The sequence below is a fragment of the Haliotis cracherodii genome, unplaced genomic scaffold, assembly GCF_022045235.1.
Source record: "Haliotis cracherodii isolate W230 unplaced genomic scaffold, xgHalCrac1.p SCAF_16, whole genome shotgun sequence".
In the NCBI taxonomy this organism is placed as follows: domain Eukaryota; kingdom Metazoa; phylum Mollusca; class Gastropoda; order Lepetellida; family Haliotidae; genus Haliotis; species Haliotis cracherodii.
The window spans coordinates 10,907,457-10,929,934 of record NW_027266271.1 but is presented as its reverse complement, the minus strand read 5'-3'; the positions used below and the strand labels follow the sequence as shown (position 1 = coordinate 10,929,934).

At 42.1% G+C, this 22,478-nt stretch overlaps 1 protein-coding gene across 1 annotated transcript; it reads left to right on the top strand.

The window, feature by feature from the left end:
• Positions 1 to 584: 584 nt before the first annotated feature.
• Positions 585 to 20,886, top strand: LOC139463815 (ras-related protein Rab-5B-like). Its single transcript, XM_071245148.1, has 6 exons — positions 585 to 893; positions 13,767 to 13,924; positions 14,484 to 14,635; positions 15,129 to 15,254; positions 16,756 to 16,849; positions 18,421 to 20,886. The coding sequence occupies exons 2-6, from the start codon at positions 13,789 to 13,791 to the stop codon at positions 18,525 to 18,527; spliced, it is 615 nt and encodes a 204-aa protein (XP_071101249.1). The 5' UTR covers positions 585 to 893; positions 13,767 to 13,788; the 3' UTR covers positions 18,528 to 20,886.
• The last annotated feature ends 1,592 nt before the right edge of the window (positions 20,887 to 22,478 follow it).

Here is a 22,478-nt window from a genome sequence, read left to right as displayed (position 1 = left end):
CCTATATCACACAGCTGCCTAGCGCCGAGTGTTGAATTGGTGTCTGCATAAGGCCTCTTTCATAATAGAGGTATACACACACTGAATTACACAGCACTGGAACGTTTTCACTGCGATGTCAGATAAGCGGTGGTATGTTTATAACAGTAAAACCTACTTCCATTATTCAACTCTATATTTCCGAAGAGAGTGAGTGTACAACATTTATTACAAAATATTGAACCGTGTTCATAATATCATATATATATTGATATAATGTTCAATACTATGCATTCACAATATGAAATACTACATGATAACATTCAAAACGAATTACCTTAAAAATGTGCATTCGGGGAATCAATTCTAAAACAGGCCATTTCGTGGAAATGAGAATTCGCGCAATTGTTGGATTCGTTTAACATTAAGTGGAAACGGATTGTCGGAATGTCAACGCTCGGTAGGAATATATAAGTTAAAATTACACCACATTTATGTATAAATTATAATGTGTCCTTAACGGTACGTCAAGTCTATTGATCACACCTATACGAAAGGTATCAGTTTCTGTGCGGTGTTACAGCATACGGCAGCGAGCTTGTGACAGCCTTCATCTACCGCTAGAGGGAGCTATAGAAAGAAAGTCCAGCTGATACTCTCGGCGTCACGTATGCGTAATAACTCCAGTCTACACCAGCAGAAATACTGATTCAATGGATGACTGACTTCGAGGGCCGTGGGGGGACGAGAACTATACAACTGGGTGTTCATCAACAGATTATATTTGCCAGACAAGTTTGGAGGATTATATCCGCTTTAAGGGGGGCGTATCCATAGTGCGTGTATTTGACTTGATTTGAAAACAACGCCTTTGACAGACTCTGTTTCTTAACGAAGATGATCCAACCCTAGAGGTAAGTCATGTGCGCAGTTTGTAAGATTCTCGGTCAGCACAATGGCTGGTTGGTGAAAATGACACTGTTCCAGTTTCGCGTGAGGGACTTGTTGACCTTTGACCCGTCGTGTTATACGCGAGCGGCGAATATGTTGTCGTTGACTGTCGCGCTCATGAAAAGCCTTGTATTTGTGAGAGTGTTCGAGGCAAAGAAAACATGGCTAGGGAAATATATATACAGTGTACGTGACAACGAAGAGAACGTGTGCAGTGTCACAGAGTCATAGATCATTGCACTCAAACAGGAAGCCACCTGCATGCACACGTTGTGACGTAAAGTCAAAAAGACAAACTTAAAATAGGACAATTTGACATGAAATTATTAAATATCAAGCGGTTACATGGTGTTATCGAAAAGGTGATAACAGTAAGCCCACGTGCATTATCAGTGAACATGACCTCTCTGATTGGCTACATGGTATAATCAACGAGGAAGCACGGGATTTAGTACGGGTAAGGGCACTTCACAAATTGTGTTCATTTGAACAATCTCTCTTAAACTGACCCATGCTGATTAGTTAACGATAACGGATAATCCGTCATTGCGATTAACGAATAGATTAGTCTATTTATTATAGACCTAGCGGTGATCTCTAGTGAGTAACTTACTATAAAAGCTGATAAGACCACTCTATACTAGGGGGCACGGGAGTTGCGTCCCTTAGGACGCCAGAAACCTATGATTGTGGGTTCGAATCCCGGTTCACCCCGATCATGTTTCTAGGTTTGTCGTGCTCGTGGGTGTCACCGAAGTGGTAAACGTCTGAGATCACTTCGGGCTTTCCACCCACATTAAGCTGACACGCCGCAATATAACTGGAATACTGTTAAAAGCGGCGTTAAACCCAACTCACTCACTCACTCACTCCCACTCTATACAAAACAGGGAAGGTGGGGTATCCTGGTGATTAAAGCTTTGGCTCGTCACGCCGAAGGTTCCCATCCTGGGTCCAATGTGTTAAGCCCATTTCTGGTGTTCCCACCATAATATGGCTGGAGAATTGCCCAAAGCGGCTTAAACCATACTCACCCACTCACTCACTATAGACTACATTGTAACCACGAAGCGAGTGAGTATGGTTTTACGCCGCTTTTAGCAATCCTGGTTCGATTCTCCACATGGGTACAATGTTTGAAGCCCATCTCTGATGTTCCCCGCAGTGTTATTGCTGTAAAATTATTGCTAAAACCATACTCACTCACTATAGAAACAGTTACGTCACTTTAGACTAGACTGTAACCATCAGAGATGGGCTTCAAATATTGTACCCATGTGGGGAATCAAACCCGGATCTACGGCGTGACGAGCGAACATTTGAACCTCTAGGCCACCACACCGCCCCTGATACCAGGAAACAATGGATGATGTCCACAGCAGCAAGTATATAGACAGCGAGAACATGGTATACGCTTGAGACAAATGGTATACGCTGAATATCATTCCCTGGGATATTCCTGAATTGACGTATGTTATGAACATCATGCTATGGCAGGGGGCACGGGGGCCGAGTCGTTTAAGGCGCCACGATTCGCTGTGTAGGGTTGCGTCCCTTGGGCACGCCAGAAACCTATGATTGTGGGTTCGAATCCCGGTTCGCCCCGATTATGTTTCTAGGTTTGTCAGCACCGTACCTGTGCTTGTGGGTTTCACCGAAGTGGTAAACGCCTGAGACCCGCATCACTTCGGGCTTTCCTCCCACATTAAGCTGACACGCCGTGATAAAACTGGAATACTGTTTAAAGCGGCGTTAAACCCAATTCACTCACTCGTGCTATTGCACCGTGAATGTAAGGGTTATATGAACTCATTCATGAAATGATGTAAACCTAAGATCTAGCATTAAAGAATTAATTATCTCCATGTATTACCTTTTGTGAAAGAAAATGTTCAGCCATAACATAAACAAAAAGCATTCAATGAATCAACATGTTCTGATGACGTAAGGTATCATTCTGTGACGCAATGTTTAACGTCATACCGGATTGTTCTGAACAATGCAGCGGTATTATATCACAGTATTATTAGTTTGTGAACCGCTTATACTCACGTTTGTAAATATTCGATATCACTTGATCTTGACTAATAGCCGCATTGGTGTTAATGTAATTTACGCCACACACCGGACAAAGGTCGCATAGCCAACACAAACAGTTTGTCCCAGAAATAAAAATACCTCATTTAAAATATAGATCCTCAAAATATAATATCAAAACCAAATGGAGCCCAGAACATTGCTCAATTACAGATTTGAGGCAATCTAGACTTGCCAAATCATTCTAGACTTGAGTTGGATTCATTTCTGAATTTATTCTCTAGGGCCAGGGTGGCAGTCCACACATATCCATATTCAAGTTTATTGTCATGCCCTGTGAATGACATATGCACATTTTTTAGTCTTGACCCTATTATCAATCGGCTGATTTTCTGTAAAACATAAATAATCTTAAATATGATTACAACGTCAAAACGTCAACCTCTGTCACATGTAGAAACACGAAAGCACCAAATCCATAGTCCCACTGTTTACAAAGGTGACTCCAGGTGTTGAACAAGATGAAAATATCCTGCCCTACTTATGAGAACTACAGAGTGAAGAATCATTGCAAAACTATACTTTTTTAAGTACGCGTGTATAATGAGTGTATATACTACGCGCCGGGCTGTCGCTGTACCACATGAGATGCGGGTCTTGAAACGATGTACTATTGGCATATTAATCGTTGCATGCCTGAATTCCCGACATGTTTTGTTATTGAATATATGGAAAAGTCGAGTGACTGTAAGAATTGGAACAGTATTTGATGATGAGATGATGATGTGAGAGAATCGATGCTCGTGACGAAAACCTGCACATGGTATTGATTAAGGTGTTTTTTTGATAATTACCTGTTAATGTACAAAGAAATTAATGAATCCGAAAACCAACGAGGCCGAGTGTTACTATGGAAACCGGCTTCGTGTCAACTGTGAAAACTAAAACTGGAATTCTGATTGCTGACATCATTCATGATGGATTTGTAGCTTGATTAATTCCGTTTTAATTGCATAGGCTCTTACTGGTGTTTTGTAGGAAGTGTAATCTAATGTGTGTTATGTGTACCACGTGATGGCTCATACTGCTCCCCACCATGGCATGGTGGGATATTTACTTAATTTGATGGGGGCACGGGTCACCCAGTCGCATAAGGCGCCGCAATTCGCTGTGCAGAGTTGCGTCCGTTGGGCACGCCAGAAATCTTAGATCTTGGGTTCGCATCCGCCCCGATTATGTGTCTAGGTTTGTTAGCACTGTACCTATTCTTACCGTATTTCAGTTATATCACGACGTGTCAGCTTAATGTGGGAGGAAAGATCGAAGTGAAGCAGGTCTCAGACGTATGCCACTTTGGTGAAACCCACAAGCACGGTATGGTGCAGACAAGCCGAGAAATAATCCGACAAACAGGGCTTTCAAATTGACATCATAGGTTTCTGTTACACCAAAGGGACGCAACTCTGCACAGTATGATATGGTCACTATCAAACCGTGTAATGTCACGTATGTTCCCTAGCCTTACTTCAAGTCTGTACTATATGAATACTCAATTGATGTACATCATTTCTATCCTTACAATAGGCAAGTCTAGATAAGCCAGTCTTTTAAAGGGACAACTTGTTCTTGTTATCTATATAATCAAGGAATTATGATTTAAACTAACAATCATTGACCTACAGACGTGTGCAAGTCTACACTGACACATGTAGTTTCACTACCATGCTACATCAGTTACAACATATTTCTTTAGCCTTTTTGTTCTATATGCCTTTTTGTATTGTATAGCTCATCACAACAACCACGTACAACGCGACAAACGGGATCGGGTGGTCAGGCTCGCTGACTTTGTTGATGCATGTCATCGTATCCCAATTGCGTGGATCGATGCTAATGATGCCAATCCCTGGCTTGTCTGGTCCATACTCGATTATTTACAGACCGCCGTCATGTAGCCGGAAGACATTCTGTGTGCGGAGGTGTATGTTGTATAACTGGCTTATTTCGTCCAGGATCTTGTATTAGGATATGATTATTTAAACGCTTTGCGAAACAGCTAAAATTTGTGAAAGTCATTCTTAGTGGGATCCGTGACATGACGCCAAACAGCGATCCATGCTTTAATACATTCCAATACAGTTGCAAGGAAATGAGGGGCCCAGTCGTCTAAGGCGCCGCGATTCGCTGTGCAGAGTTTCGTCCCTTGGGCACGCCAGAAACCTATGATTGTGGGTTCGAATCCCGGTTCGCCCCGATTATGCTTCTAGGTTTGTCAGCACCATACCCGTGCCCGTGGGTTTCACCAAAGTGGTAAACGTCTGATACCTGCATAACTTCAGGCGTTCCTCCCACATTAAGATGACATGCCGTGATATAACTAGAATACTGTTAAAAGCGGCATTAAACCCAACTCAGAGGAAACGTCAGGACGTACAACAGACGTTCATGGTGTCTAGATCGTGGTCAGCTTCCCGTCCTTGAATTGCACGTGTTTGCCTGCGACCTTTAACGGAACATGCACCACAAAGGCTGGGAAATACATGTATGTCTTAATATAGCTGATGGGAAATCCGAAATTCTTGAACAATGGAAAGAACAGATCCGTATTTGAATATACGTATGGCAGTTTACATTATGACAGTGTCCAATCCCAAATGCGTAAACGGCGAACAGCATATAAGAAAATATACACTTGAAAACGGGATTTGACCAAACACAACGTTATCAAAACTGTACTAAAAACAGTCGCTGAAACACTGCAAAGGTAACGTCCAAAACGTAAGTATATTACCCGTATCAAATACATCACCGGTAGGAAATAGAGAATCGCAGCCGAGTTTCTTTTGATATCAACATGAGTTGATAAAAGGGGAAAAATTCCGAGGCTTGCCGAGGATTTTTGCCACTTTTATCAACGAGTGTTGATATATTTAATAACAAAAGACACGAGGGTGAGATTTTATTTATCATCTAACATCATTCTTCCAACTTTTTCAATTTGTAGACAGTAATTAGCAGTGTTTTCAGTGTAAAAAGTACTGCTAACAGCTTCAGTAGTAGAGCCATTAGTGATGTCATTTGATTGTGACGTCATGGTAATCGGTGACGTCACAATGGTCTGCAAAGCATTGTAATGTAATTTCATTGCAGCGATATAAGCATTGCATATCTAAGCGATATCTCCTGTTGGATCCATTTTGGATGATAAAACGGGCTTAACGTCGCGTCCAAGATTATTGCACTTATTTAGCGACGTGCATGCACGTGTGTGTGTCTGCTTGTACTAGTCCACATTAATGCCGATTTATAGTGCTAGCCCACTGAGATACCATGCCGCAGTTTAACATGAATACCCCACTCAGACACAGTATACTGACTCCGAGCCGACCAGTCCTTGTTTTAGCCCCTTATTGCCGAGCGCCAAAACAAGTACCATTTTTCAACGTCTTTTGGTATGACGCGGCCTGGGATCGAACCCCGGACCTTCCGCTCTCCGGGCGAACGCTCTACCACTAGACCACGGAGGCGGTCTAAATAATCACCGCCGAGTATCCATTTCTTGTTTGTTTCAGTTTAGCCACGATCAAACATGGGTGTATACTTCCTTTTGCCAGACAGTATATATTTATTATATTGATAACGGATGACACATGATATTATATTTATAACTGACGACAGTGTACTATCAGGCGTTCATAAACGATGTCCACGTGTTAAGTAACGCATGTATTAATTTTACACAGCTGTGACACGTCACTGCCTCAAACCGTGGTCCTTGAACAATGGAACAGGTAGATCATATTGCTGTAGAGACCATTGTGCGTCACTTTTATGTGACCATCTGTTTTGCAACAAATTGTTTTGGGATCACGGGAGACCCAGTCGTTTAAGGCGCCACAATTCGCTGTGCAGAGTTGCGTCCCTTGGGCACGCCAGTAACCTATGATTGTGGGCTCGACTCCCGGCCGCCCCGATTATGTTCCTACGTTTGTCACCGAAGTGATAAACGTCTGAGACCTGCATCACTTTTGGCTTTTCTGCCACATCAATCTCACGCACGGTGATGTCACTTTGATAATGTTCGAAGGCGGCGTTAAACCCAACTCACTCACTTACAAAATTCATTCACCTTTCTTTGGGTGGCAAAACTGACTGCAACATTAGGGACAGACAATTCAATAATTCTTTTATCGAAAAACATAAATTGTCTCAGAAAATGCTTGAAATAAATAATCGTGTTGACTGTTAGCCAAAATGAAATTTTCAGCCAAGCAAAATACATTGTTGGAAGATGTTTTTGTTTTTTAAAATAAATATTTAGGCTCACAGTTTTAATTTACTCAATATCTGGTTTGCATATGTAGCGGAAATAAAATCTACTTGTAATTTCAAAACAAAATCCAAGCCCCCCCCCCCCCCCCCCCCCCCCCCCCCAGTTACTCAAATGCCCGTTTTCTTAATTATTTAAACCCCTCTCTTAGTTTCACGTGTTTCTTTACATACGAATAGTTCAAGCAAGAACAACAAACCCGATGTGTCACGATGTGTCACGATGTGTCCTGAGGAAAACCTGGAACTGAACCCACTCCAATGGCTTTCCTAGTTATTAATTCTGTGGTGTGAACTTGTTCTAGGACACGATATTGACATACCTTGACGATATTGACGAATTTGACTCACGGTGGTGATATTGACGATATTGACAAACGCTGATAACATTGACATACATTGACGATATTGACATGTAGTGACGATGTTGACATGCAGTGACGATGTTGACAAACGCTGATGATACTGACATACATTGACGATATTGACATGTAGTGGGGATATTGACAAACGCTGATGATATTGACATACATTGACGATATTGACATGCAGTGACGGTGTTGACATGCAGTGACGCTATTGACAAACGCTGATGATATTGACATACATTGAAGATATTGACATGTAGTGGGGATATTGACAAACGCTGATGATATTGACATACATTGACGATATTGACATGCAGTGACGGTGTTGACATGCAGTGACGCTATTGACAAACGCTGATGATATTGACATACATTGAAGATATTGACATGCAGTGACGATATTGACAAACGCTGATGATATTGACATACATTGACGATATCGACATGCAGTGACGATATCGACTTGTAGTGACGGCATTGATATAAATTGACTTCATTGAACGCAATGACCTGTCTGGTCACGGTTCTGACTGTTTTAAACATTTGCCTTATTTTCCTCAGCTCGAAACTTTATTTCAGATATACCGACGTCTCGAATTTGTTCATCCAGTTATTGATTCAATTAAAGGCGTAATTCCTGATGAACACGCCTTTCTGTATTCTGTGGACCGGTTCCAGCTATATATGTGTACGATACAACTCTGAGTGGTGATTAGTCAACGGGAAATATGTTCGGATTAATAGCATATCTTCTTTTCTTCACTTCTTGTTTATATCACACCTTTAATGTTTAACATCTTGAGGAAATATTCCCAGAAATGTTGCTTTGTCTATCCGTCTTCTTATTATATTCGTTTATGTCGAATGTCCGGATGTCTCGAAGTCGATCAGATCAATAGGTTCGACTGTCGTTCATTACAATCACATCACAGTAATAACTATTCGATATGTTGGAAGTATATTTCATTCTGTAACTTGTACCAGGTGTCTCTCCCCGATTATGTTTCTAGGTTTGTCGGCATTAAGCCCGTGCTCGTGTGTTTCACCAAAGTGGTAAACGTCTGAGACCTGCATCACTTCAACCCAACCGGAGTTAAACCCAACTCCCTCACGCACTCATTTGTCCACGGGTTGACCCGTTTGTCTCTCAGTTAGAAATCCGGACCGCCTCCGTGGTCCAGTGGTAGAGCGTAAGCCCGGAGAGTGGAAGGTTCGGGGTTCGATCCCAGGCCGCGTCATACCAAAAGACGTTAAAAGATGGTACTTGTTGTTACCCTGTCTGGTGCTTGGCATTAAGGGGCTAAAACAAGGACTGGTCGGCTCGGAGTCAGTATATTGTGTCTGAGTAGGGTATTCATGTTAAACTGCGGCATGGTATCTCAGTGAGCTAGCACTACAAATCGGCATCAGTCCGGACTAGTACAAGCAGCCATACACACACACACGCGCATGTGTGCACGTCGCTATATAAGTGCAATAATCTTGGACGCGACGTTAAACCCAATTTCACCTCACCCCCCACATCAACCCAACTGGCGTTAAACCCAACTCACTCACGCACTCATTTGTTTCTGTGTTAAACTCAGTTAAGATAATCACAATGTCAGTCTCCCAGTCGTGTTTGAGAACATGTTTTAGAGGGAAAAGTCCACGAGTTGCCCCGTTTGTTGCTCAGTTAGGAATCCACTTAACGCCACTGAATTGACTCTCTCGCTGTGAAACCTGACTCGGATACTTATGCATGTGAAATAATACATTGGCACTTCTCTCTCCTGAACGCAGAGCCTGGCGTGTGTCGGATGTGAACAGCAACACTCATCCCGTCGAGCAATCGGTTATCTCACATCCGTACATTCAGATTGTGGACGTGAAGGTCATAGGTCAAGGACAGCAAAGTGCATCATACTTATATCCCGATGATAGTCATTGCATAGACAATAGATGCCATGTCATATAAATCAGACATACCCTTTCCTGTAGTTCAACATATTGGTAGGTGTGATCTACAGGAGTGTCACGTGCCCTTCCGTGTTGTGCCCTTTCATCTATACTGCCGGACAAAATGAGCGAGCAAGGTTTTACGCCGCTATTAGCAATATTCCAGCAACATCATTACGGAGAACACAGAAAAGGGCTTCACACATTGTACCCATGAGGGGAATCGAACGTGGGTCTTCGGCGTGACGAGCGAACGCTTTAACCAAACAAACAAGAAATGGGTATTGGATGGTGATGTATTTGATACGGGATGTATTTGATACGGGTATCTCGTTGTGTTTTGGACTTTAGGTTTACAGTGTTTCGACGACTGTTTTCAGCCCGGTCACATTTTGATTGTTTTTGTCGAATCACGTTTTTAAGTGTATACTTTCTTTTGCCCCAGAGTGTATCTGAGACTTTGTGAGAGAAATGAATAAGCAACTTTTGCATCAGCCTTTATGAAAGTAGGTAGTATATTAGACTGGGGATATATCGAACTTCAAATAGCAAATTGAATCTGGAGGTATACGCATGTGAACTGTCGACCTTGTGGTCCATGTGACGAGTGAGTGAGTGAGTGAGTGAGTGAGGATGTGAATGATGTGGGTTTATTGCCGCTTTTAGCAATATTCGAGCAATATCACAGAGGGGGACACCAGAAATGGGGAATCGAACGCGAGCCTTCGGTGTGATGAAAGCTTTAACCACTCGGCCTCCCCACAACCAATCACGTGATGCATTGTGAAAAGAAAATGCACGTGCAGAGATGGTACCAATGAAACGTCAGGAGAAAGAACTGTCCGTAATCCAGGACATAACTATTATTATTTAAGATAAAAGTAACTTTGATAGTTTACTTGTTTTTCATTTTGTGATTTTGAGAAGAGCCTAACTTAAAAGTCGGCTCTTTTCCTTTTTTGAAAGGGAAAGCGATTCTGTGTTTGTTCCGTGAGCGACAATTTTACCCCATCACACATTGATACGGCTACCCTGGATTAAGTTACCTCGAGGTTCTTGTGTGCACAGTTGAAACTTTATTAATCTTTAAAGGCAGATAGTCAATGACATCATTATGATAATTGTATGACATCATCATCGTCGTCGTCGTCAAAATCTCGTCACATTATTTATTTTTTTGTTTGTTTATTATTATTGTAATATGTTATTATTATTGTTGTTGTTATCATCATCATCATCCTTCTCCTACTACTGCTGCTACTACCACCACCACCATCACCACTACTACTACTACTACTACTACTACTGTAATTCATTTATCGATAACAGTATATATAGTCAAAGTTACACGTTTCACCTCGAGAATATAAATACATTGTTTTATAATGTAATATACAAGAGAAACCGACACTGACACTATTCTGCTCGGCTAACCGATATGTCAACAACATGTTTTGTCCTGACTTCCCCTTCTCACTTGATATTTTCCCTATGGCACATCGGGCACATTATCTTTACTGTATCTTAATGCAGCAGTTTCCTCACTCATTATGCCCTGTTGTTACGCGGAAAAAATACACCCCATCACATGTGTACACATTAATAAGTACACCACACAAAATAACAATTTCAACTACGATTCAATATTGTTTTCAATTTTGATAAAATATTGCATATTTGATTGTCCTGATATATATTCCATGTATGGCTCACCGTAGTAATGGTATGCTAATCTGTTAATCACGGAACTTGACAATAATTACACGCAGGTCGCCATGCTATTCGCCATCCCCCATGCTGACCTCATCATCATGGCTTTTATAAGGGATGACAGCCGCTCAGTGGGGCGTGCAAAGTAGGTCAGTAGGTCTCGTACATTGTCAACTACTTATATAATAGTACGTCGCCATTCTTCCTAAAATGGTTATATAAATGTCATTTATGAAGGTCTTGTGACGTAAACAGTTGATATTCGTTGATCGTGTTAGAAGTAAAATGATGTATTATCGCGCGTAAAGCTTTTGATCAGTCAATTTTTGAAATTTTAATATTTTGTCAATGAGCTTCTGTTTAATTGATTTTTATGGACTTTTAATGCTCGTGTCAGTGACTAAGTTTCGCTAACGGTATCCGCTTAAGTAAACACCAAAACATAATCAATTAACAATCAATACACAGAACCTGGAATATATGGCCTACAGTAGCAAGAGTTGTCTCCCTTGGACCGTTTAATCTTTAACACTCCCACAACAAATACATCGAATATCGCAACACTTATATCAGACTTGACGATATCAACCTTTTATCACGAAAAGTAATAAGATATACTATCAGGTCTTAGATCGCAAAGCACGAAATCGTATATATAGGTGACACCGTTTATCTGTTCAATCGACATGAGTCATATCTATATACTAACTCGGAGTCATCAAGGGTCGTACCAGGTGTGTTTATAGCTGAGGAAGAAATTGAGTTGTTGTGCGACAGTATCACATACCCTTCAGTTATGGCCGAGCTCATCGTTGACGTAGCTAATAGTCGTCGTTACTCCGGACACCTTGGCAACTCCAGGTAATAATAACCTGTCCCTTCATTTACAGCATATCAAAGAAAGCTAAGCATCAATTTAGCGCATTATCATAATTTATAACAGATTGGGAAATTTTGTAGTTTCAGAAAACGTTGAAATATTTGGAATTATTAGATATCATCAAATGCTGATGAGTTTTGGACGTCTGGCATGATCAAAATCGTATGTGTTGCTACAATTTGTAAAAAAGGGAGGATTTTAGCTCACCTGACTGAAAGTCAGGTGAGCTTATGTCGTGGCCTGTTTGTCCGGTGCGTTGTAAACATCGTGTATCGTCAGATACCACTGGACCAATGAAGCTGAAGCTTCACGTAATTATTCCGATACTTTAAATTGTTCACGAGGTTCGATTGTCACGATATGGATGAAATATTGCCGACGTGACGTTAAATATTAAGTCACTCACTCAGTCAAGAGGTTCGAATCCGAATTTCAAGATGGCCGCCAGGGCCGCCATGTCACAAAGCATACTTGCCTCTGGAAACTTCTTCTCCTCTGAATTTGCCAGACTGAGGGAACTGAACTTTGGCAAGTATAGTTCTTGTCATGATGCCATCATATTTTGTTCAGTTCATTAGATTTTCGCGTTTGTGCAGAACACATATCAGTGCTGACAGCAAACTTTGTTCAGTGGCTTCCTTTGGATTTTAAATCATTGACAACATATCCAGGTGCGCTACACTGCCGTGGTACTATTGCTAGAGGAAAAAATACATGATTAAGTCCGTGACCTAAGATTAAGTTTTTTATGCAAATTGTGTGAGTGGCGAGTGCCACCGGTAGGGACCCTTTTCGTGAACACCTAGGGTCATCACTGATTTTCAGTGATCCAATCATGTAATTTTCACTGCTATTTTACTTCCAATGGAATCAGTTTCGGTGGATAACGGAGATAGGTTATGCTCTGGCATTGACGTTTTATATTTACCATCTTTGTAATCTTTTATCCTCACATTTAAATTTATCTTGTCAAAAGTCCAAACATGGCATTGTTTAAATGAAGTCCAGCTCCCTCTCATATGAGCACATATGTTTTACTAATTTAAATGGTTTTAACATTAGTTTTACTGTATCTATTTTTAATTATAATCCCGAAGACCAAAAACGGTCCTTATCCTAACACGTCCTTTCTATTTTTATTGATTATTTGTATTGTATGGTGAGTTGTTCTTCAATTGTTTGTCTGTTGTTTAACGCCGCACTCACCAATATTCCTGCCATATTGCTTGTCGTATGAGGCGACTAACGGGATCTGGTTGTCAGGCTCGCTGACTAAGGTTGATGCATGTCATCGTATCCCAATTGCGTAGATCGATGCTTCTGATGTCAATCACTGGATTATCTGGTCCAGACTCGATTATTTTCAGACCACCGTCATATATGGGTGAACGACAAATGTACGATAACGTGTTTATGTACAGGTTTAACTGACTCAAGGTCGTTTGAGGCTATATCCACCAAGAAGGATGTAGCTAGGCCTGAGGAGACACAACTACAGTGTAATTTAGCAGTGCACAAAGTGTGGATGGCTGTGAGAGAAAGGAGTGTTGACACTGTCGTTCTCTGGTTTTCAGGGACTGTCGGTCTGCAGGGGTGATGAGCAACCAACCAAAACCGAAAACCCAGCACGTGAAGCTGGTGTTGCTAGGCGACCAAGGGGTAGGAAAGTCCAGCCTGGCGCTCCGGTTTGTTCGCGGGGAATTCCACGAGAATAGCGAGGCTACAATTGGGGGTGAGCTGCGGTCAACGCTATTCATCCCTTCTCAAGTCAATGCATCGTCCCGAGGCAGGAATATCCACTACCTTATATGAGCGAACACACTATTCCTTTTAAAAAGTGGTTCAATGTTACAAACGTTAAATTTGGGATCACACTCTCAGTAAAGTACACATTCTGGTACTTTGTTATTTGCCTCGTGAAGATCCGGGTTCGAATAGGTCTTCAGCAGCTCATGCTTGCCGTAAAAAGGTGACTGCTTGTCGTAAGAGGCGACTAACTGGATTGGGTGGTCAGGATCGCTGACTTGATTGATGCATGTCATCGTATCCCAATTGCGTAGATCGATGACAAGACATCAATCACTGGATTGTCTGGTCCAGATCCGATTATTCACAGACCGCCGTCATATGGAAGTGTAAACTCAAATATAGCATTTGTTACAGCCTATAGGAAACAGTAGTCTGTTAGTGGGTGGGGCCTATTTTTTTCTGTTTATGGATAGGTAAACTGAAACTATTATTATTTTTACATAATTGTCATAATAACATGACATATTTGCCGTTACGTTTAGCCGCGTTCCTGACGCAAACCACGAATGTGGACAACCATTCCATCAAGTTCGACATCTGGGACACGGCGGGGCAGGAGCGCTACCACAGCCTGGCTCCCATGTACTATAGAGGGGCACAAGCCGCAATTGTCGTCTACGATGTCACAAGCGCTGTAAGTCATGGACGTGTACAGCACCTTAACATGTTGAATAATGCACAATGAGAAATTCTAAACATGCATGACTTCAAGATCGTGGAGTGAGTGAGTGAGTTGGGCTTAATACCGCTTTGAACAGTATTCCAGTTATATCACGGCGTTTCAGCTTAATGTGGGAGGAAAGCCCGAAGTGAAGCAGGTCTCAGACGTTTACCACTTTGGTGAAACCCACGAGCATAAGTATGGTGCAGACAAACCTAGATATATATTTTGGGCGAACCTGGATTGGAGCCCACGATGTTTCTGGCGTGTCCAAGGGACGCAACTCTGCACAGCGAATTGCGGCGCCTTAGACGACTGGGGGAGGCCTGAAATTCGAGGGGGAGGGGAGGGGTGTATGGTAACGGTGAGGGAGGTGGATGATGATGTGATATTATTGTGCATATTTGCATGTTTAGTCTTCAAGTAACTGTTCGGGGTTTTTAGAGGTTGCTTGTTCTGGTTCCAGAATTCTTATAACCGAGCGTTGTCATGGGTACGAGAGCTTCGACAGCAAGCCAACTCCCAGATAGTCCTGGTTCTGGCGGGAAACAAGGCAGACATGGCAGGACCAAACAGAGCCGTTCTGACAGAGGTACGGACAACATCGCACTGCGTCCAGCTCAGCCGACATGAACATGACAACAGAGTTTTAGTAACAGAACACCCGGCACCCACGGGCAGCTAAGCGGACATGAACAGAAGCATGGCATACACACGGAATATTGATAACAGAACGTTAAAATAACACGAAACACTGGCCAAAATTCTAAGGGATATCAAGAGATCATTGTCGCAGATACGGGACATCCATACACAGAGCTCCAGATTAGCTTTTGGTGTTGTGGGTATTTTACCCATGCATTTTAAAATCATAGGGTATCAGTAATTCTATCTGGGTATTCAAATTTCTGTTACCCACTAGTTTTTACACATGTGGGTATTTAAGTTAAATATTTAAAAACACTATTCATCTAGTCCCTGCCAACTGGTGTCGTGTGGGTTCGAGAGCTTTATAGGACTCAAATATACCGCGATACTTCCACAAGAAAGTGTGATGGCAAATGATCATGATGTAACTGTCATCGTGGAGTTTGGCAAGGTTGACGGAATGTCCGTTTATAATTTCAAAATAAGTTGCTGATTTGCTAATCGAATACGCAGGGTCACTTCACAATATTTTGATGATACGCACAAGTTTTATTTTTGTAGCGTATCTGTAATGATCGTTGCATATTTGATAGGCTTGGATTTTATTTTACTACGTATTTCTGTATTTCTGATGCGTATTTTACGCAGATACGCAGCTTATCTGGAGCTCTGCATACACTCACCACACCACTGATTGAACACTGTTACACGGTGCCTCCACATTATGACATCCTTCATCCGGATGTTATTACTTGCGTCAAGTAGTTTAGTGTAGGGCATTTCATCAATACAAGACGGACGTTGAAAGACATACGCATACACTTCCCTAGGACACTACACCCCCCCAAACCGTATACGCTGAATGAAAGTTTACAAACTTGTTTATTTATGTTTTTTTCATAAAGAGTCGGAAAAAGACAAAGTTAAAGAGCCACAGGGTTACTTCCGTTTTAACATTGACCTACTGAAAAATGTTTTTCCTGACTGAAGATGTTCTTTAGGTTTCAATTGTGTTCCTCATTTCTGAAATTGTCAGCAATCAGGTAATTTAAAATTAAACACCAATATAGCTTAGTGAAACAATAAATCATATTAATTTCTGTCTCTTAAGTTATCTGTGTTCTTAACTTATGTACCCGTGAACATCCGGGTTAGACTTGGTCATCAGCAACCCATGCTTGTCTTAAGAGGCGACTACGCTTGTCGTAAGAGGCGACTAACGGGATCGGGTGGTCAGGCTTGGTTGATGCATGTCTTCGTATCCCAATTGCGTAGATCGATGTTCATGATATCAATCACTGGATTGTCTGGTCCAGACTAGATTATTTACAGACCGCCGTCATATAGCTGGAATATTGCCGAGTGCGGTGATAAACAACAAACAAACATCTTAACTCTGTGTTTGATTACCTTCTTTGTAACGTCCCTGTGTGTATGTGTTTCAGGACGCAAATGCATACTCGGAAGACAACGGGTTGATATTTGCCGAGACCAGTGCTAAAACTGGAATGGGAGTCAATGACATCTTCATCAAAGTCGGTAGGCCAAACTTAGTCTTGTGTTCATTTTATGCTTCATCGACAATACGGGGCGGTCGGGTAGCCTAGTGGTTAAAGCGTTAGCTCGTCACGCCGAAGCCCCGGGTTCGATTCCCGACATGGGTACAATGTGTGAAGCCCATTTCTGGTGTCCCCCGCCGTGATATTGCTGAAATATTGCTAAAAGCGGCGTAAAACCACACTCACTCACTCACTCATCGACAATACAATTGTAAAGGATGTGGGCCCAATTTGGCGCACTGAAAATATTAAATTTTACAGTTACAGAAATCATCTACATTTTGGTGTGAATCTTATCAGTCATGTCCACTGACAAGTAGGCTTATTTTCTTTCTTACACGTGCATGTTTTGGACTTTGGATGTTTTATCATCAAGAACATATATATGGCTATACCAGTTTGAACTGGTTTGTTTATCTAAATCTCCTGGGACACTGGTGGCCCAGTCAGCTGAGGCGCCGCGATTCGCTGTGCAGAGTTACGTCCCTTTGGTACGCAAGAAATCTATGAATGTGGGTTCGAATCCTGGTTCGCCCCCATTCTGTTCCTGGGTTGGTTACTACCCTTGCTCGTGGGTTTCACCAAAGTGGTAAACGTCTAGGACCTGTACCATTTCGGGTTTTACTTCCACACGCCGTGATATAAGTGGAATACTGTTAAAAGCGGCGTTAAACCGGGATTCGAACCCACAATCATAGTTTTCTGGCGTGCCCAAGGGACGCAACTCTGCACAGTGAATCGCGGCGCCTTAGACGACTGGGCCACCCGTGCCCCCTCGTAAAGCTAGTGCTGACGTCGCATACCCCTTACTCACTTTACAGGGTATTGTCTAACCTATGCTGACCGTGACAATACAGCTGTACTTACCGTACTCCCCTATCCGTTCATCGTTTAATCTCAGTGCTTCTATACGTCAAGGGGCGGTCGGGTAGCCTAGTGGTTAAAGCGTTCGCTCGTCACGCCGGACCCTGGTTCGATTCCCACGTGGGTATAATGTGTGAAGCCCATTGCTGGTGTCCCCCGCCGTGATATTGCTGGAATATTGCTAAAAGCGGCCTAAAATAATACTCACTCACTCACTCACTATACGTCACTCCAGGGGCCTGCGGATCGTCCCGTAAGGAAAGTGCACAGCACACTTATCCATCTCCTATTGGCTACAAATTATTAAATATTTATAAAACCTTGATACCAATCTCTTCCTTAATCACTGATCTCGAAATACTTATGCTTTGTTTCCCCGGAAGTGTACTCTTAGGATTGCAGAACGAAAAAGAAACCGTTACGTGTTTTGTTAAACAAGATGGCGGCCCCTTGAAATCACCACCGATTATTCTTTTCGATCTAGAGATTCGCAATACGTCCTACAGCTCCCATTGGCAGAATTTTCTTACGGGACAATCCGTAGTCCTTAGTAGTCAAAGTTAGAAAATAAACCTGATATGAAAAGAGCATGAGTTGTTCTGTAACCTCAGCTATATCAGTATTGCTAAAAGCTTTACAAACCTTAACTCACTCACTAACGCACAGTCTTCCTTCCATGTTCTTCAGCACAGAAACTGGCCCGCCGACTCGACCAGGGGGACGCACTGGGCGGAAACAGAGATGGAGTCAGGTTAAAAGGGGAGCAAGGCGAAAAGAAGAGAGGTTGTTGCTAGTCAACCAAATAATTGACAGATCTGTAAAAAATATACTCGATTGTACCTGGTAAAGGACCTGTGATAACACTTCCACTCATCAGCTCTGTGTCATATTTAATAGCAGTAACAGTCTTTAAACGCGCGGTAGTGTGTATATAATGGTATCTCCGATGTATGGTATGGTGCAAAGCTTACATTAGAGTTGTGTATGGACACACCTTCATGACTATCATCATCTTCCGGAGGCAAGAGCGCCCATTAGCCTTTTTATCCGAGTCTTGTTTCCACCCTTGCCACATCAACCGCTTTCCTGTACTAAATATGATTTGACTATCGCGCATATCGATAGTCCAATCAGAGAACGTTTCACAAAATCAATACGCACGACAGGTGTACTTTCGTATGAAAGTGATTTACCGCTGCCTGTCTTTGTTGACACTAAGTGTCTTTTTCATCTTGTTAAGCCCACAACGATTGCCTATGTTTTTGTGTCAGATGAAATCGCGAATGTTTTCGTTATCTAATCGACGAGGTCGTCGCCTATGGTTGTCGCTTTTTTGTGAAGCTATACGAGACAAGAACGGCAATCTGATTGGATATCGCGTTTTCATTACACGGGGCTCTTGGTCTACGCGAGGTGGCGCCAGGGTCTAGCCAAGAGAAGTGGCCTTGACTATGGCAAGGGTAGAAACTAGGCTTTGATATAGGCTAGTGGACATGCTTGCCTCGGGTAGATGCTACATTGATATCCGTTTCATTGAGACTATTAGCAGCTCTTCGAGGATTTGTCAAAAAGATGATTATTATCCTTTCATCATCTGTCAGCATCCCACCGCGGCTTGCGTCACTCGGACACGGCATGATATAACCTTACGCCATTAAGGTGACATCAGCTTTTATTCAGCAATTCGCTGGTCATTGTGAACGTGCATTTTTAACAAGTAAAACTAATATTATTAGTCATTATGCACAATTATAAAGGAATTATATCAACCATAGAATGGTTTAAGTCGGCGAAATCACTCGAATCTGTTGATTCCGGATGTAGGATCTACGAACAACTTCCGGTATGAACAGATTCGTGATTTCGTCATTGCTGAATATTGTTCAAGCGGCGTTGTGTAACTGTATAGCTATGTTTCGCTCTTATGACGTTCATATAGGCCTACCAGTTCAACAATGCTCACTTCAATCTGACGCGGCTGAATTTCCTGGGTTGACCTCAGCTATTAAGGGGCTATGATCGAATTAACAAACAGCAAAACCCACCAGTCTGGTATGTCCAAGATTGTGTATTTCGTTCAGATATCGTCAACTTTGAAAAGTCATGCAGGCATCTCTCCGGTTTCTCCGGCTTCTACCAGCTGTGCAAATATCTCCTGCATATTAAGAGCCGCGGTGTTTTTAAAGAAATATGCCAACCAGATACGTCAAACATCTGAAACATAATGTTGTAATTACCGCGCAGGTATCGTCCAACACACATTGAAGCTCTTGTACCGAGGGTCACACGTCCCCTCGCTTCAATGACATAAGTATATTTATAGATTTCTCGTATGTGAAAGTCAGGAAGACGGATGCCCAGTCGCTTGAGACGTATATACGCTCCTGACTATGCCAGGATCCGCTGGTTCGAAGCCTTAATTCAACCTTATAACGATCCAGGGTCTGTCTTGGCCCACTTAGTCTGTCTTACAGACCCTGATGCAAATATATATCAAATACAGCCCATGCAAGTCTATAATGTTTGGCAAGTCTAGATTACTGCAGTATCTGAAAATGAAGAGAGTCACTGGGCTTCCTTTAATTATGTTTTTATTAAGATAACTGAACAACTGTTTTTTCTGTACGATATGTTCATTTCAGAGACTAGATGTTAGTCTATGGCCAACTGTGAATGTGGGTTTCACTAAAATGATACACGTGACTTCCGCCTTTCCCCCCACCTTAAGTTGACACGCTGTGATATAACTGGAATACTGTCCCAAGAGGCGTTAATCGCAAGTCACTCACGAACTCTCTTGCCTTAAGAACTGATGGGGCGAATGTCCATCTATAAGTGACTCATTATAAAGATAATCATGAATGTATCCGACTTGAATATCAATGTGTGTGGTCTGCTGATGATTGTGTACGAGGACATTGACAACACTAGATGATAATAGAAATGTTCTCAGGCATGCTGTACTTATATATCCTTGTATAAACTTCCTATGGCAAAGGAAACGAGTTTTTAATCATATTCTTGCTTTAGAAACGAAACTTTGAATTATGTTGATGTGTGATGTAATTAAATACTTGTAGTCATCTACTATTGTCCTGCTTTAATCATTGATTGTATTTGCACTTAAAACGAATAAAAACCTTTACATAGAAATTAATTTCGTTTGTGTCTTGGAGGTATTGTAGGTGAAATAACCCTTATTACGTTAAACACTATATACACTACTTCTCACAACTACCTACCTCCACGTAGCAATATTACTGCGGAAGGTAGTGACAGTACAGTACCACGTTTTGACCAACTTATTCTGCGTCCAACTGCGTTAAGCTGATGTACTACCGGTTCTTCAGCGAATCGTATCACAGTAAAGGGGTATGTACTTGTGAGCAGTAGCGTACTGGTACGATGCGATGTGCCATGTGAATTGAGGTTAAACGTCGCTTTGGAGATTATTGCATTTATATACCGACATATATGCACGTGTGCGTGCGTGAGTTCGTGTGTGTGTATGTGTGCTATTGTACTGGTCCGGACTAGAAGTCCGGCTTTATAGAAGTCCGGCCTTCTCAGATATGATTTGTTTGTTTGTTGTTTAACGCCGCACTCAGCAATATTGGATACGATGACAAACATCAACCAAGTCAGCGAGCCTGACCACCCGATCCCGCTAGTCGCCTCTTACGACAAGCAGTTACCTCTTTACGGCAAGCAGTCACCTCTTTACGGCAAGCATAAGCTGCTGGAGACCTATTCTAACCCGGATCTTCACGGAGCAAATAACAAAGTACCAGGATGTGTACTTTACTGAGAGTGTGATCCCAAATTTAACGTTTGTTACATTGAACCACTTTCGGGTGGCCCAGTCGTCTAAGGCGCCGCGATTCGCTGTGCAGAGCTGCGTCCCTTGGGCACGCCAGAAATCTATGATCGTGGGTTCGAATCCCGGTTCGCCCCGATTATGCTTCTAGGTTTGTCTGCACCATACCCGTGCTCGTTGGTTTCATCGAAGGGGTAAACGTCTGAGACATGCAGCATTTCTGGCTTTCCTCCCACATTAAGCTGACACGCCGCGATATAACTGGAAGACTGTTAAAAGCGGCGTTAAACCCAACTCAATCACTCACCCACTAACATGGATACCACTTTAAGACACTTGAACCTATGACGCGGCCTATGATCGAACTACCTACCTTCGCTCTCCAGGCCGACGTTCTGTGCATTGAAGGATAGAGTAGAAGTCAGTGAAGCTGTCGTCGTTAACACCACGATCTGATATTACATGAACCTGAAATCTGTAATTAGTAGAATATGATTAATAAAGCTACGTCATGAAACAATGTATTTACATTCTTTAAATTCACAGTTGTTTACAAAATGTAAACTGAAACACTTTGAAAACGCGTATTCGATTTTTTTGTAATATATGACAAAGTGGCTACAAAAATCAGATTAAGTTGATCTGTGTATTTAGTCATGAGATAATCAAACACAACAATATCATTTTGTCACATCATCATTCTTTGTCAGGCGAGTAAACGTTAACTGCTAAATGTCCTTCGAGTTGAAGATGATTTTGCGTTTTCATGGTGTGTCAGAATATTTAACTGTCGCTGAGTGTGACGAATCTTTGAAACTAAAAGCTTCCCTTATGACATGTGACTTACATCTGTCTGTGGGGGAGGGGGTGTCACGTACCTGTCACATGAACGACCGGTTGGAATTACAACCTGCACTTGAATGATAAA

Excerpts from the sequence above, each read along its gene's own strand:
- LOC139463815 (XM_071245148.1), top strand. The coding sequence starts at position 13,789 with ATGAGCAACCAACCAAAACCGAAAACCCAGCACGTGAAGCTGGTGTTG. Across the intron at positions 13,925-14,483 it reads TAGCGAGGCTACAATTGGGG|CCGCGTTCCTGACGCAAACC; the intron begins GTGAGCTGCGGT and ends CGTTACGTTTAG. Across the intron at positions 14,636-15,128 it reads TCTACGATGTCACAAGCGCT|AATTCTTATAACCGAGCGTT; the intron begins GTAAGTCATGGA and ends TTCTGGTTCCAG.